Source organism: Suncus etruscus, chromosome 4, assembly GCF_024139225.1.
Source record: "Suncus etruscus isolate mSunEtr1 chromosome 4, mSunEtr1.pri.cur, whole genome shotgun sequence".
NCBI classification, from domain to species: domain Eukaryota; kingdom Metazoa; phylum Chordata; class Mammalia; order Eulipotyphla; family Soricidae; genus Suncus; species Suncus etruscus.
The window spans coordinates 57,439,256-57,452,541 of NC_064851.1; the positions used below are offsets into that span (position 1 = coordinate 57,439,256).

Here is a 13,286-nt window from a genome sequence, read left to right on the forward strand (position 1 = left end):
TGCAGGTTTGTAAGTGGAAGTCGTGATGGAACTGCACGTATTTGGCATTTTAAACGAAGAGAATGGAAGAGCATTTTGTTGGATATGGCTACCCGTCCAGCAGGGTAAGATAAGAGATCAAGCTTGAAATATTAAATAAGTAGAGGATATTTAAAATATGCTTTTGGTTCAGCTGTGTGGTTTATTGAGCCATACCTAGCTGTGCTTAGAGCTTATTGCTTATTCGGTGCTTAAGGATTACTCATGTTTCTATGGAGCAGGTATCAAACTGAATGTAGCCCTTGTTCTATCTTTCCAGCCCCTAAACTGTACTTTTTTTTTTTTTTTTAGTTTTGCTAAGGGGATGATAACATAAAAATATTTCGTGGCAATTTTACTAATTTTTCCAGAAAGTAGAATATTTTATGTATCGTAGTAAATTGATTGGTGTAGTCTGTGGTTTTTTTCAGCCAAGAAAAATTCTATATTTTAACTTGTTTTGCTTTGGATACATATTCTTTATAACTGGTAAAGCAAATCAGTGATCAGAGCATAAGAGCAACAGTAAAAGATTGACAGTGGACAGTGTTATAATAGAGTCCTGGATTCAGAGAGAAAATTATTCTAGGCTTGAAAATGATAGAATCCTGTTATTTTCTTTTTTTTCCTTTTGGTTTTTTGGCCACACCTGGTGATGCTCAGGGGTTACGCTTGGCTATTCGCACAGAAATCAATCCTGGCTTGGGGGACCATAAGGCCTGGGGGATCGAACAGCAATCCTTCCTGGGCTAGTGCGCGGAGCTTCAGACGCCTTATAGCTTGTGTCACCGCTCCAGCCCCAGGTTTTTTCTTCCTCTTCTTCTTCTTCTTTTTTTTTTTTTTTTAGTTTTTTTTTCTTCTTGATGTAGCTTTTGGTATCATTCTTTTCTCATATGAACTGTTTTTGATTAAGTGATAGTTTTCCATGTTAATAAATATAAGCCTAAATTACAAGAAAATACATTATCAGTTTTTGTCATGCAGTGCTTTACCAGTCACTGTAAACAATTAACTGTTTCCATCACTTTCAGCCAAAATCTTCAAGGAGTAGAAGATAAGATCACAAAAATGAAAGTCACAATGGTAGCATGGGATCGACATGACAATACAGTTATAACTGCAGTTAATAACATGACTCTGAAAGTTTGGAATTCTTATACTGGTCAACTAATTCATGTCCTCATGGTGAGAAAAACAGATTATTTTAATATAATTAAAACTTCTTATAGAATGGACTATTTTTATTGAGTTAGTAATTAAGTCTTTTATGTTAGGTGGAAACTCTTAAATTTAACAGGGTTTGTTGTTGTTGTTGTTATTGTATTTGGGTCACTCCTAGCAGTTAGTCAAGGCTTAGTTCTGGTTCCTCTCAAAGAATGATTGATACCTTACAATGCCAGGGATTTAGTCTTGTTCATGTGAGGCACTTTCCCTGTACTCTCTCTCCATCCTTGGGAGTAATTTTTAAAATTCAGTTAAAACAAATATTACCGGGGCCGGGCGGTGGCGCTAGAGGTAAGGTGCCTGCCTTGCCTGCGCTAGCCTTGGACGGACCACGGTTCGATTCCCGGCGTCCCATATGGTCCCCCAAGCCAGGAGCAACTTCTGAGCACATAGCCAGGAGTAACCCCTGAGCGTCAACGAGTGTGGCCCAAAAAACAAAAAACAAAAAACAAATATTACCTGTATTTTTAGAACTTTGGACTATATACGTAAGTAGTCTTGAGTTATTACCAAATAGCAAAATCCTAGTGAGTGATATCATTTCAGTTTCATTATTTATATCAATACATTTAAAGCTATTTTGTCATTTAATGATTTTTCAAAAAATCGTTTTAGGGGCCGGGAGAGATAGTATGGGTAAGGATGCTAACCTTGCATGTGGCCAACCCAGGTTAGAATCCCTGCATCCACTACAGTCTCTTGTGCACCACCAGACATAACCCTTGAATGCTAACCAGGTGTGGCTCCAAAAGCAAAATAAAAACTAATTCTTGAAACATAACAATATAGGTATATAATTAAATTTATTTTATTTTTTAGTATTTATAATTCTTTTCTACGTCATAAATATTTTTCAGGGTCATGAAGATGAGGTGTTTGTTCTTGAACCACACCCATTTGATCCAAGAGTTCTCTTTTCTGCTGGTCATGATGGAAATGTCATAGTGTGGGATCTTGCAAGAGGAGTCAAAATTCGATCTTATTTCAATATGGTAATTATCAGTCTCTTTATTTTACGACTATTAAAAGATTTAAAAATTTCTGTTGCAGGTACCCTGCATATCACAAAGGAAATCCATTTAAAATTAAGTTATTATTTTGACTTTAACTTTCAAAGGCATTATTCTACACTGAGATGTTAAATTTAAAAGGAAATCAAACATTATTATACTTTTAATTTAAATGACCATGTTTAAAATTATTTTTAATAGTAAAAGTTTGAGAAACTTACGATGTAAAGATAGGTTTTGAAAAGTTGTTTGAAAAGCCAAATAAGAAGTAAAACTATTTAGTGTTAATTATATTGCTCTCCTTTTTTTATTTTTTTTTCCCCACATCTGGGCATACACAGGAATTTTTACTTCTAGCCCTCTCTCAGGAATTACTCCTGACATACTGTGCTCTAGGGATCATGTGGGATGCTGGAAATTAAACCCTGGTTGGCTGTGTGCAAGACCCAACATCCTACAGCAGTTCTGTCTTTCTGGTCCCTGTATTAACTGTGTTGTATTAGCAGTCCTGTAGTGCAACAGAGTTTGATTTAAAAATGACCCCTTTTAAATTAACAATGAAGAATACATAGACTTTTCTTTATATCAAATTATAATATATCAATTTTGGTGAGTGTAGTCTTTTTCTTTTTTTATTTTATTTACTATTTAATATTTTGTATATTTTACTGAGTATTTAAATTTTAGTGGTTTCATACCACAAATAGTCTGTTCAGTTTCCAGTCACCTGTAATTTCTGCCTAAAGTTAAAAGGGCAACTGAAATTAGTTACTTTTTTTTTTTTTGGTTTTTGGGCCACATCCTGTAATGCTCAACGTTACTCCTGACTATGCACTCAGAAATCGCTCCTGGCTTGGGGGACCATATGGAACCCAGGAATTGAACCAAGGTCCATCCTGGGTCAGCCACATGCAAGGCAAATGCCCTACTGATGTGTTATCACTCCGAAAATTACTTTTTAGCAACACCAAATCCCTGTGTGTTAGATTATCTTTTAACAAAGATAAGGACAAATGTTTTCTGCATTTTTAGATTTATAAAAAGTTAGTTCTAGAAATCACTTTGGTAATGCATACAATGAAACTATACCATTATAGTGCACGTGGTCAGTTAACTTTGCAAAAAGAACTTATTAAACGTAATTTTTGAAATGTATTAGAGAAGGAAATTCAACTATGTAATGCCTTAGTGTGCATAATAAAATTTTTTTATCAAATTCTAAGATTTCTAAAGTTAGTAGTACATGGATTTCCTTAGTGATTATGTGTGTTTATTTTAATAAATATTACTTTGAATTGATTTTTTTAAACAATGTTCCTTAGAACACCAATCATTAAATAAGCAGATAAAGAACTTTTTCTTTACTCTCTTTCAAGCCTTGCATTTCTTGTTTGTTTTTTTATGGAACTTGTTGATTGAATAAGATCATCAGTCATATATAAATTTATCTCTGTACCCTCAAGAGAGCAATTAGTATAATATCCTATACAGGTAATTGTAACTTTACTTAGTAATACAGTATATTTTAAGGAAATTAGTGTAGAATGTAGGGAAGGTTTGCTTTGAACTTGAATGTTTCACCTTCTGAAAAGGTGATATTTTCTCATCAGGTAAGTTAACTTACTCCACCTTGTCAAGAGGTGAAAAAATGAGATTTGCTCATACTCCATTTAAATTAGTTAATAAATTAGGAGAGGTCAACCATAATACGGGTATACTGTTTGAAATTAGTTAAGGGATTGTTTTACATCAATGCCTTGATATTAATTGACTAGAGGTAAGGGCATTTTTTTTCTGTTCCTTTTATGAATAAGAGATTTTCTAAAGTTCAAAGGAAAGAAGTAATATCTTATGTAATAGGAAAATATTATCCATAGATTCTTTATACTCTGAAACAAAGAAAAGGATAAAACCAAAAAGAATTTAAATAGTTCATCCTTTGTTAAAAATAAAAAGCAAAGTGAGACTAATACATTCCTATAGTGAAAAATCAATGCATTCAACCCAGTCCTGCAAGCATCCCTGAGCACCTGCAGCTGGGAGTAGCCACTGATCACTGCTAGTTATGTCCCTTTAACAATAATGAGGTTAAAAAAAAACAACAGTTGTATTCTCTCCCTTTTCAAACTTATCTAAAAACTCCATTTTATTATTTCAATTTTTATATATTTTTTATTATCTGGGAAAAATAGAATGCTTGTTTCTTAGGAACAGTGCTTATTAAGATGATTCTAAACTACTGGTTTAGCTTAGCAAGCCCATATAGTTTTCTTTTAATGTGATAGGAATAAATATTTGTGTAAAGACAAAAGCATTGTCTTTAATAGAATTGTTCTGTAGTTTAAAGGCTCTTGAATTAAATGATAAAAGGCAAACAAATTATTCCTGAAATAATTGGAAAATGTATGCAATCTCTGAATTGAAGTTGAAGAGTATTATAATAGTGACTTACCTGAAAGGGAATTTAGTATTGTAGTAATAACTTCCTGGAAAGGGAATTTAAAATAGTCATGAACACAAAGTTGTTTTATAGTCTTTCAACCACTTAACTACCACAGAAGTTTTAACTTAAAGTTAATATTAAATGAATAGTTAAAGAAACTTTCCACTTTTAAGGAATAGGCCATTTGATAAATTAATAGATAAAAGGTGTTTTAGAGTGGGATTTGTAGAACCCACATTAGCTTTCTTTGTGTATGGCACTTTGGCATTATCTCTCTTGCTTTCCTTTCTCTATCATTCCAGCTGTGTCTATTATTCATTTTCTGTCTCCTTCTACTTCTGTCACATTTCAAGGCTGTAGTTTGTTGTTACCTATGTGGTTTGATTTTAATTTAAAAATATAATGTGTCATTTGCTAAAAAAGCAGTTGCATTGACTTTTTGTTTGCTTGTTTTATAGGTGAATTCAATTAATAATTTTATTTAAATTTTCCTTATTTTTATAACTGTTATCTTAACTTTTCTTTCACTTAAGAAATTTTCAAATAATGTTCCAGTGTCCACTAATCCAGAACAGTATATTTCTCCTTGCAACGTTTCAAATGAGCAGAGGCTGCCAATCCACCACTCAGACTTTTGCACATGCATACTTCTGATTGACATGTTCTCAGTGTGACCTCTATAGTTTGACAGTGTAACTGGGCCTGAATTATTAAAGGAGAAAGAAACTTTAAAATAGATGATTTAGTATTGTGTTGTTTTTTTTTTTATGTAGCATTTTGTTTATTCTTCCATCCTTATTCCATATTTCATCATTGATCAAAATTGAGATAGATGATCTGAATTTTTTCTTTTTAAAAAAATTCTGTGATATTTTTGTTTTCTAAAGCATCTCTGTTTAGGTACTTAATCTTCAATCTTCTAATTAGGAACTTCAGTTATTATCAATTTTTTATGGTTTATGGGCTTCTTCTGATTGTCATTTAGATCTTGGTATCAAAAGAAAAGGCTTGCAAATTATTACTTCAAATGGGAATTCTGTAACTTGTTACAATAGATTGGATAAGTAATGTTTACATAATTTATTGGCATTCTCCATGAATTGGCATCACAAGAGTATTTGAGATTTGGTAGTTATGTGGAAAACTATAAATTGTAAATATGTAGGAAAACATAATTTGATTAGCAATATTGTAATGATTTAATTGCTTTCACAAAGTCTGGAGATCACAAGGAAGACTATGATATACATTTTACCTAGATTGTAGTGAATTGGGAAAATAATATATACCTGAAAGGATAAATATTGAGTCAATGGTATTACAGCATGAGAAAAGAGTGATTTCTGTAACTGTAGGAATCACCTCAGTGTGAAGAAAGAATTGGTGTTCTCTTAAAATAAGAATTTCAGTAAGAAAAATAATTTTGGGTGCTGGAAAGATAGTACCATGGGTAGAACTTTATCATGCCTTATACACCACTGACCCAGGTTCAGTCTCTGGCTTTCCATATCATGCCCAGGGCACTGCCAAGGGTAATAACTGAGTGTAGAGTCAAGTGTATCTCCTGAACATTGCCAGGTATTGCCCAAAGACCTCTACCCTCAAAAATGACCATTTTATGACTCCTATAGAGAGATAGTAAAGTGGCTAAGACACTTGCCTTGTTTGTGTCTGACCCAGATTTAATTCCTAGCACTACACGATCCCCCAAGCAATGCCAACAGCGATTCCTGAGCATAGAGCCAGGAGGGAAGCTCTGAGAATAGCTTCATATTACCCAATACCCCCACTTCAAAAAAGAAATAACATTGATATACCATAAATTAGAATGTTTATCTGGAATAAAATTTGTAAGATGGTTGATAGTATTTTTTTTTGAAAAGCTTAAGTTGAAATTAATAATCAGTGACTTCAAATCAATCTCATAATAATAGATCTGTTCACTAGTCAATGTAGTACCAGGGAGATAGTGCAATGGTGAGGACAATTAATACTGAATATGGCAGGCCTGTTTTCTATCTCTAGTACCCATATTACTCTTGAACTCTGTCAGAACCAGAAAGCCAGGGTTTTAAGTTAGTTAATGTTCAGAAAATAATTTTGATGCTAGTAGTAGGATATCTAGTATGAAATAGGAAAAATTAGTTACTTTCATATGAAAAATACTAACAAAAAATTACAGGACAACTGTAGCAGGTAGGGTGTTTGCTACATGCTGACATCCTGGGTTCTATCCTCATCATCCCTGAGCATTACCAAAAGTAGTTACTGAGCAGTGAACCAGGAGTAACCCTTGAACGCCATCAGATGTGACCCAACCACTCCCTCCCCTTAAACAATTTTTTTTTTGGGGGCCACACCCGGCGGTGCTCAGGGCTGTCTGCTCAGAAATAGCTCCTGGCAGGCACGGGGGACCATGTGGGACACCGGGATTCGAACCAACCACCTTTGGTCCTGGATCGGCTGCCTGCAAGGCAAATGCCGCTGTGCTATCTCTCCGGGCCCTTAAACAATTTTAAGATTAAGTAGGAAAGGAATTAGGGAAAGAGGTATTATAGACCTGGTGTATTGTGGCTAATTAAAAGGTTCAGTGATGTAGAATGTCCAAAGTACTTATTACTAAGTATTGAGCTTTTAAGGAAAAATTTAAAAGAAAACTGATGTTTTGGGGCTGGAGCTATAATACAGAAGCTAGAGTTCTTGCCTTATATGCTACTGATCAGGGTTCTCTCTGCCATCCTGTGTGGTCCCCTGAGCACTGTTAGGAGTAATTCTCTAGTGCAGAGCCAGGAGGTAATTCCTGAGCATGTCTGGGTATGGCCCACACCCATGGAGGTGGTGGGGGTGTTGATGGAAGAACTGATGTTTTAAATCTTATATTTGTTTTGTTCTGAACTGTTGAATTATGTATTTGAAAGTGACTTCCCACACTTGGAAATAGAATGCTTTAAAGGGGCTAGAAATGAAGAGAAGGAAATTGTAGTGTTCCATGTAGAATCGTGTATTTTCATGGAGACATAGTAGTATAAAGGATTTAAAACTAAATGTTAGAAATTGTTTTTATTTAGGAGAATAGGGGGAAGTATAGTCTGTATTTAGAGTGTCTAGCTACTAGGTCAGAGAGACCAAAGTTAAAATAAATTTCAAGAAAGACTGAATTAGGGCCTGGAGCGGTGGCACAAGTGGTAGGGCATTTGGCTTGCACACACCAATCTAGGATGGACCACGGTTTAATCCCACGTGTCCCATATGGTTCCCCAAGCCAGGGGCGATTTATGACCACATAGCCAGGAGTAACCCTTGAGCATCACTGGGTGTGGCCCCCAGCCCCCCCCCCCCCCCAATAGAAAGCCTGAATTAATATATTGCAGTTTTTAGAAAAACTAGAATATGGGTAAATGCTGTTTTTGCTGAGAGTTTCATTTCGGTAAAAAGTCTATAGTGGGGCTGGGAAAGATAAAACTCAAAAGGGCCGGAGAGCATATTTTGTATAAGGAAGGCCAGATTAAATTCTTAGCACTCTAAAGTTCCTTGTCTGGCACTCCTTAAAGCCTTACCTGATTTTTTTTATATTTTTTTCTTTATTTAAACACCTTGATTACAAATATGATTGTGATTAGGTTTCAGTCATGTAAAGAACACCCCCTTCACCAGTGCAACATTCCCACCACCAATGTCCCAAGTCTCCCTCCATCCCACCCCACCCCCACCTGTACTCTAGACAGGCTTTCCAGTTCCCTCATTCATTCACACAATTATGGTAGTTCTCTGTGTAGTTATTTCTATAACTGCACTCACCACTCTTTGTGGTGAGCTTCATGAAGTGAGCTGGAAGTTCTAGCCCTCCTCTCTTTGTCTCTGAGGACTGTTGCAAAAATGACTTTTATTTTTCTTAAAACCTATAGGTTAGTGAGCCTATTCTGCGTCTCTCTCTCTCCCTCTGACTTATTTCACTCAGCATGATAGATTCCATGTACATCCATGTATAGGAAATTTTCATGACTTCATCTCTCCTGACAGCTGCATAATATTCCATTGTGTATATGTACCACAGTTTCTTTAGCCATTCGTCTGTTGAAGGGCATCTTGGTTGTTTCCAGAGCCTGGCTATTGTATATAGTGCTGCAATTAATATAGGTGTGAGTAAGGGATTTTTGTATTGTATTCTTGTGTTCCTATGGGTCGAATGGGAGATCAATTTCCAGATTTTGGAGGAATCTCCATATCGCTTTCCATAGAGGTTGGATTAGATGGCATTCCCACCAACAGTGGATAAGAGTTCCTTTCTCTTCACATCCCCGCCAGCACTGATTGTTCTCATTCTTTGTGATATATGCCAATCTCTGTGGTGTGAGATGGTATCTCATCATTGTTTTGATTTGCATCTCCCTGATGATTAGTGATGAGGAGCATTTTTTCATGTGCCCTTTGACCATTTGTATTTCTTTTTTATCAAAGTTTCTATTCATTTCTTCTCCCCATTTTTTGATGGGATTAGATGTTTTTTTCTTGTAAAGTTCTGTCAGTGCCCTGTATATTTTGGATATTAGCCCCATATCTGATGAGTGTTGGGTAAATAGCTTCTCCCCCATGGTGGGCGTCTCTTGTATCCTGGGCACTATTTCTTTTGAGGTGCAGAAGCTTCTCAGCTTAATGTATTCCCATCTGTTGATCTCTGCTTCCACTTGTTTGGAAAGTTTCCTCCTTGAAGAATCCTTTAGTCTCAATGTTGTGGAGTGTTTTACCGACATGTTGTTCTATATACCTTATGGTATCAGGTCTGATATCAGCGTCTTTAATCCATTTGGATTTTACCTTCGTACATGATGTTAACTGGGGGGGGGGGGGGTGTCTATGTTCGCTTTTTTGCAAGTGGCTAACCAGTTCTGCCAGCACCACTTGTTGAAGAGGTTTTCCTTGCTTCACTTAGGATTTCTTGCTCCTTTGTCAAAAATTAGTTGATTGTATGTCTGGGGAACATTGTCTGAGAACTCAAGCCTATTCCACTGATCTGAGAGTCTGTCTTTATTCCAATACCATGCTGTTTTGATAACTATTGCTTTGTAGTACAGTTTAAAGTTGGGGAAAGTAATGTCTCCCATTTTCCTTTTCCCTAGGAGTGCTTTGCTATTTGAGGGTGTTTATAGTTCCAGATGAATTTTATAAGTGTTTGATCCACTTCTTTGAAGAATGTCATGGGTATTTTTAAGGGGATCGCATTAAATCTGTATAATGTTTTGGGGAGTATTTCCATTGTAATGATGTTAATCCTGCCAATCCATGAGCAGAGTAGCCTTACATGATTTTTAGAGTCTACAGCACCAGATTTGTAATTTTATATAGAGTGCTTGCTATATGTTTGACCCCTGGGTTTGATTTCTGGCACGTGAGGGAGTATCTAGCTGATTTGATAAATTCAGTTATCACAATTTCTTTTTTTTTTTTTCAGTTTCCTTTTATATAAACGCGGCACTACTTAATTTTGGAAAAAAATTCTCAGTTTTTCTTTAAAAATATAAAAATGATCAGAAAGGTAGATATACCAATATCTATTTTTTAATTTTTATTATTGCCACAGTTGTAATCAGTAAGTAGTGTTGAAATGAACAGATGAAAATGAGCAAGAAATAAATGCTTTAAACTTAGAACAATGATGCTAGCGTTGATTTTTCACTATTGGATAACACTTCTTAGAGTAATCTGAGATCTTCTTCCCTTAAGAAATACCTTTGTTTTCACTGTAAGTATGATAATGATTAGGTTTCTAAGGCTTACTTAAGCATATCCATGACAGCATACATTTTTAATTAATTTTTTTCTAAAATTGATTAAAAATTTTTTCCTTTTTGATTTTTTGTTTTGTTTTGTTTTGGCTTGGTTTGGTTTTGGGTCACACCTGGCGACGTTCAGGGGTTATTCCTGGCTCTGTGCTCAGAAATCGCTGTAGGCAGGCATGGGGACCATATGGGATGCCAGGATTTGAACCACCATCTGTCCTGGATTGGCTGCATGCAAGGCAAATGCCCTACTGCTGTGCTATCTCTCAGACCCCATCTTTTTTATATTTTTAACTGCAATAACATAAGATTTACATACTGTTTATTTTGTAGCAGTGCAGGTTTATACTTTTTCAAATGTGATACTGTAGTATAACCATCATTGAGATGGCAACAACCCTTTGTCACAACACATTGGGTGTCTTATTTTTTCGCACCCCATAAATTGAGTCTTATTCTTAGAATCCAGGGTTGATTTTGGTTTTATCTATTTCTTTAATTTGTTTTGAGATACATAATTTTCTTTCTGTCTTACTTTGTTTACTCTGATCCTCTCTCTATATTTTCATCCAGTTTGTTGGGGTTTTTTTTGGGTTTTTGGGCCACATCCATTTGATGCTCAGGGGTTGCTCCTGGCTATGCGCTCAGAAATTGCCCCTGGCTTGGGGGGACCATATGGGACACCGGGGATCGAACTGTGGTCCTTTCCTTGGCTAGCGCTTGCAAGGCAGACACCTGGCCTCTAGCGCCACCTCACAGGCCCCTCATCGTTTGTTTTAATGGCATAATCACTTCCCCATAGCTGGCTTTTAGTTCTCTGTGTCCAAATCAGATGTTTTTAAGTTTTTTGTGTTTTTTGTTTTGTTTTGTTTTGTTTTTTGCGTCTCACCCAGCAGCATTCAGGGGTTACTCCTGGCTCTGTGCTCAGAAATCGCTCCTGGCAGGCAAAGGGGATCATATGGGATGCCAGGATTCGAACCACCATCCTTCTGCATGAAAGGCAAACAAACGCCTTACCTCCATGCTATCTCTCCAGCCCCTGTTTTAAGTTTTCTAACCACATTGATAAATAAAAAAGTTTATTCTATCACTGAAAAGGACATCCTAAGGGTATTTGAGACTTAGCATGTTTTCTCAGCTATATTCTTGATGTCTTAAACTTATGAATATATTTTAAGGATTAATAACTTTAAACTTAGGAATATATATTAGGTAAGATGTTTCATTCTAATGGAATATTTGAGAGATACAAAAGTAATGTGACAATTTCTTCTGGTCTTAAACTTAGAAGATTTCAAGAGGATAATTCTGCTTAAGTAGTTCATAGTGGGGCCGGGCGGTGGCGCTAAAGGTAAGGTGCCTGCCTTGCCTGCGCTAGCCTTGGACGGACCGCGGTTCGATCCCCCGGTGTCCCATATGGTCCCCCAAGCCAGGAGCAACTTCTGAGCGCATAGCCAGGAGTAACCCCTGAGCGTTACCGGGTGTGGCCCAAAAACCAAAAAAAAAAAAAAAAAAAAAGTAGTTCATAGTTTTAACCTTCCTCATTTGTGTTGGGTTCCTCTGAGAGTGCTTATTTGTTTATTATTATGTATTTATATTTCTCTATAATTAAATGATTTTTTTGACCTTCATTCTTGCATTTTTAGCATTCCTTATTTTTCAGGTGTATAGTTCTTAAAATTTTAGTTATTAGATGTTAGAATTTTTGAAGCTGGCTAAGTCTAATAATTATTTAAATTATTTCTGTTATTTCACAGAGATTAGTTGATATACCCATTACTAGAGAGCCTTTTGTTCTAAGGCCTTTTTTCTCTTTTAAATTCCCTATCTATCCACTTTATGAAAAAGAAGTTGAGGATGGTATTTATTATTCTCCTTTTATAAAGGTGCTATGAAAATGTGAAAAGTCATCATGTTTCTTAATGATTCTATCTTTTAAAGTTAAGCCTAAGATAACAAGATGTACTACTAATTTCTTAAAAAAATTATATTTAATTGTTCTAAGAGCTTTCCTACAATTTAATTCAGGAGTATTCAATTTGATCATTTGTCATTTGCTTTAAAAGGAATCTAAAATAATTATTTAACATAACCACTGAATATATTTTCTTTTAGCTTATTCTTGTAATCTTCACAATTAGTAATAACCTATATTATGTGTTTTCTGAGTTGTGAATTCATGTTTATGAGTATTTGAATTTGGTCTTTTGTATGTCCCAAATTATATTCAGCAAGCATATTTTTTAAAAATTTTCATTTAAAAATTTTCTTGCGCCAGAGTGATAGAATTCTTTGCTCTGCTGTGACCAATCCGGATTCAATCTCAAGTATCCCAAAGTTGCCCAAGCTTTTCAGGAGTACTTTCTGAGCATAGGACTACGAATAACCATTGGGCGCTTCCATGTATGGCTCCAAAACACAACAATCTACAAAAATTTGTCATTACTTTTATTATTGCTTATAATAATATGCAATAGTTCTTACTACGTTATCTTTCCAGTTCTAAAATTTATATTAACTTATTTTTTCAAGCAAAACTTTTAATTTTATCACAAATTTATGATTCTAATCAGGAGATACTTCTGATTTTTCCCCTAGTTTTTGAAGATTTCAGTTACATATGAATATTCATTAGTGTCTTTGTTATTAAATTTAATATTTGAGAGTTTTTAATCCATAAATATTTCTGATTTAAGAAGATCAAATCTTATAAGGATTGGCTTATGATTTAATTTGTAAAATTTTGGAAATATTTAATATAGTGAAAGTAAATATTTTTCTAACATATTGACTGAAAATCCCACTGTAGTTTAT

The 13,286-nt window shown here is 35.2% G+C and overlaps 1 protein-coding gene across 1 annotated transcript in view; it reads left to right on the forward strand.

Annotated features, from left to right (window-relative positions):
• Positions 1–13,286, forward strand: part of PHIP (pleckstrin homology domain interacting protein) — a 161,006-nt gene that overhangs the window by 55,470 nt on the left and 92,250 nt on the right. The window contains exons 13-15 of the mRNA XM_049772308.1: positions 6–104; positions 1,050–1,203; positions 2,100–2,234. Of these exons, the coding sequence (XP_049628265.1) occupies positions 6–104; positions 1,050–1,203; positions 2,100–2,234 (388 nt within the window). The remainder of the gene's footprint in view (positions 1–5; positions 105–1,049; positions 1,204–2,099; positions 2,235–13,286) is intronic.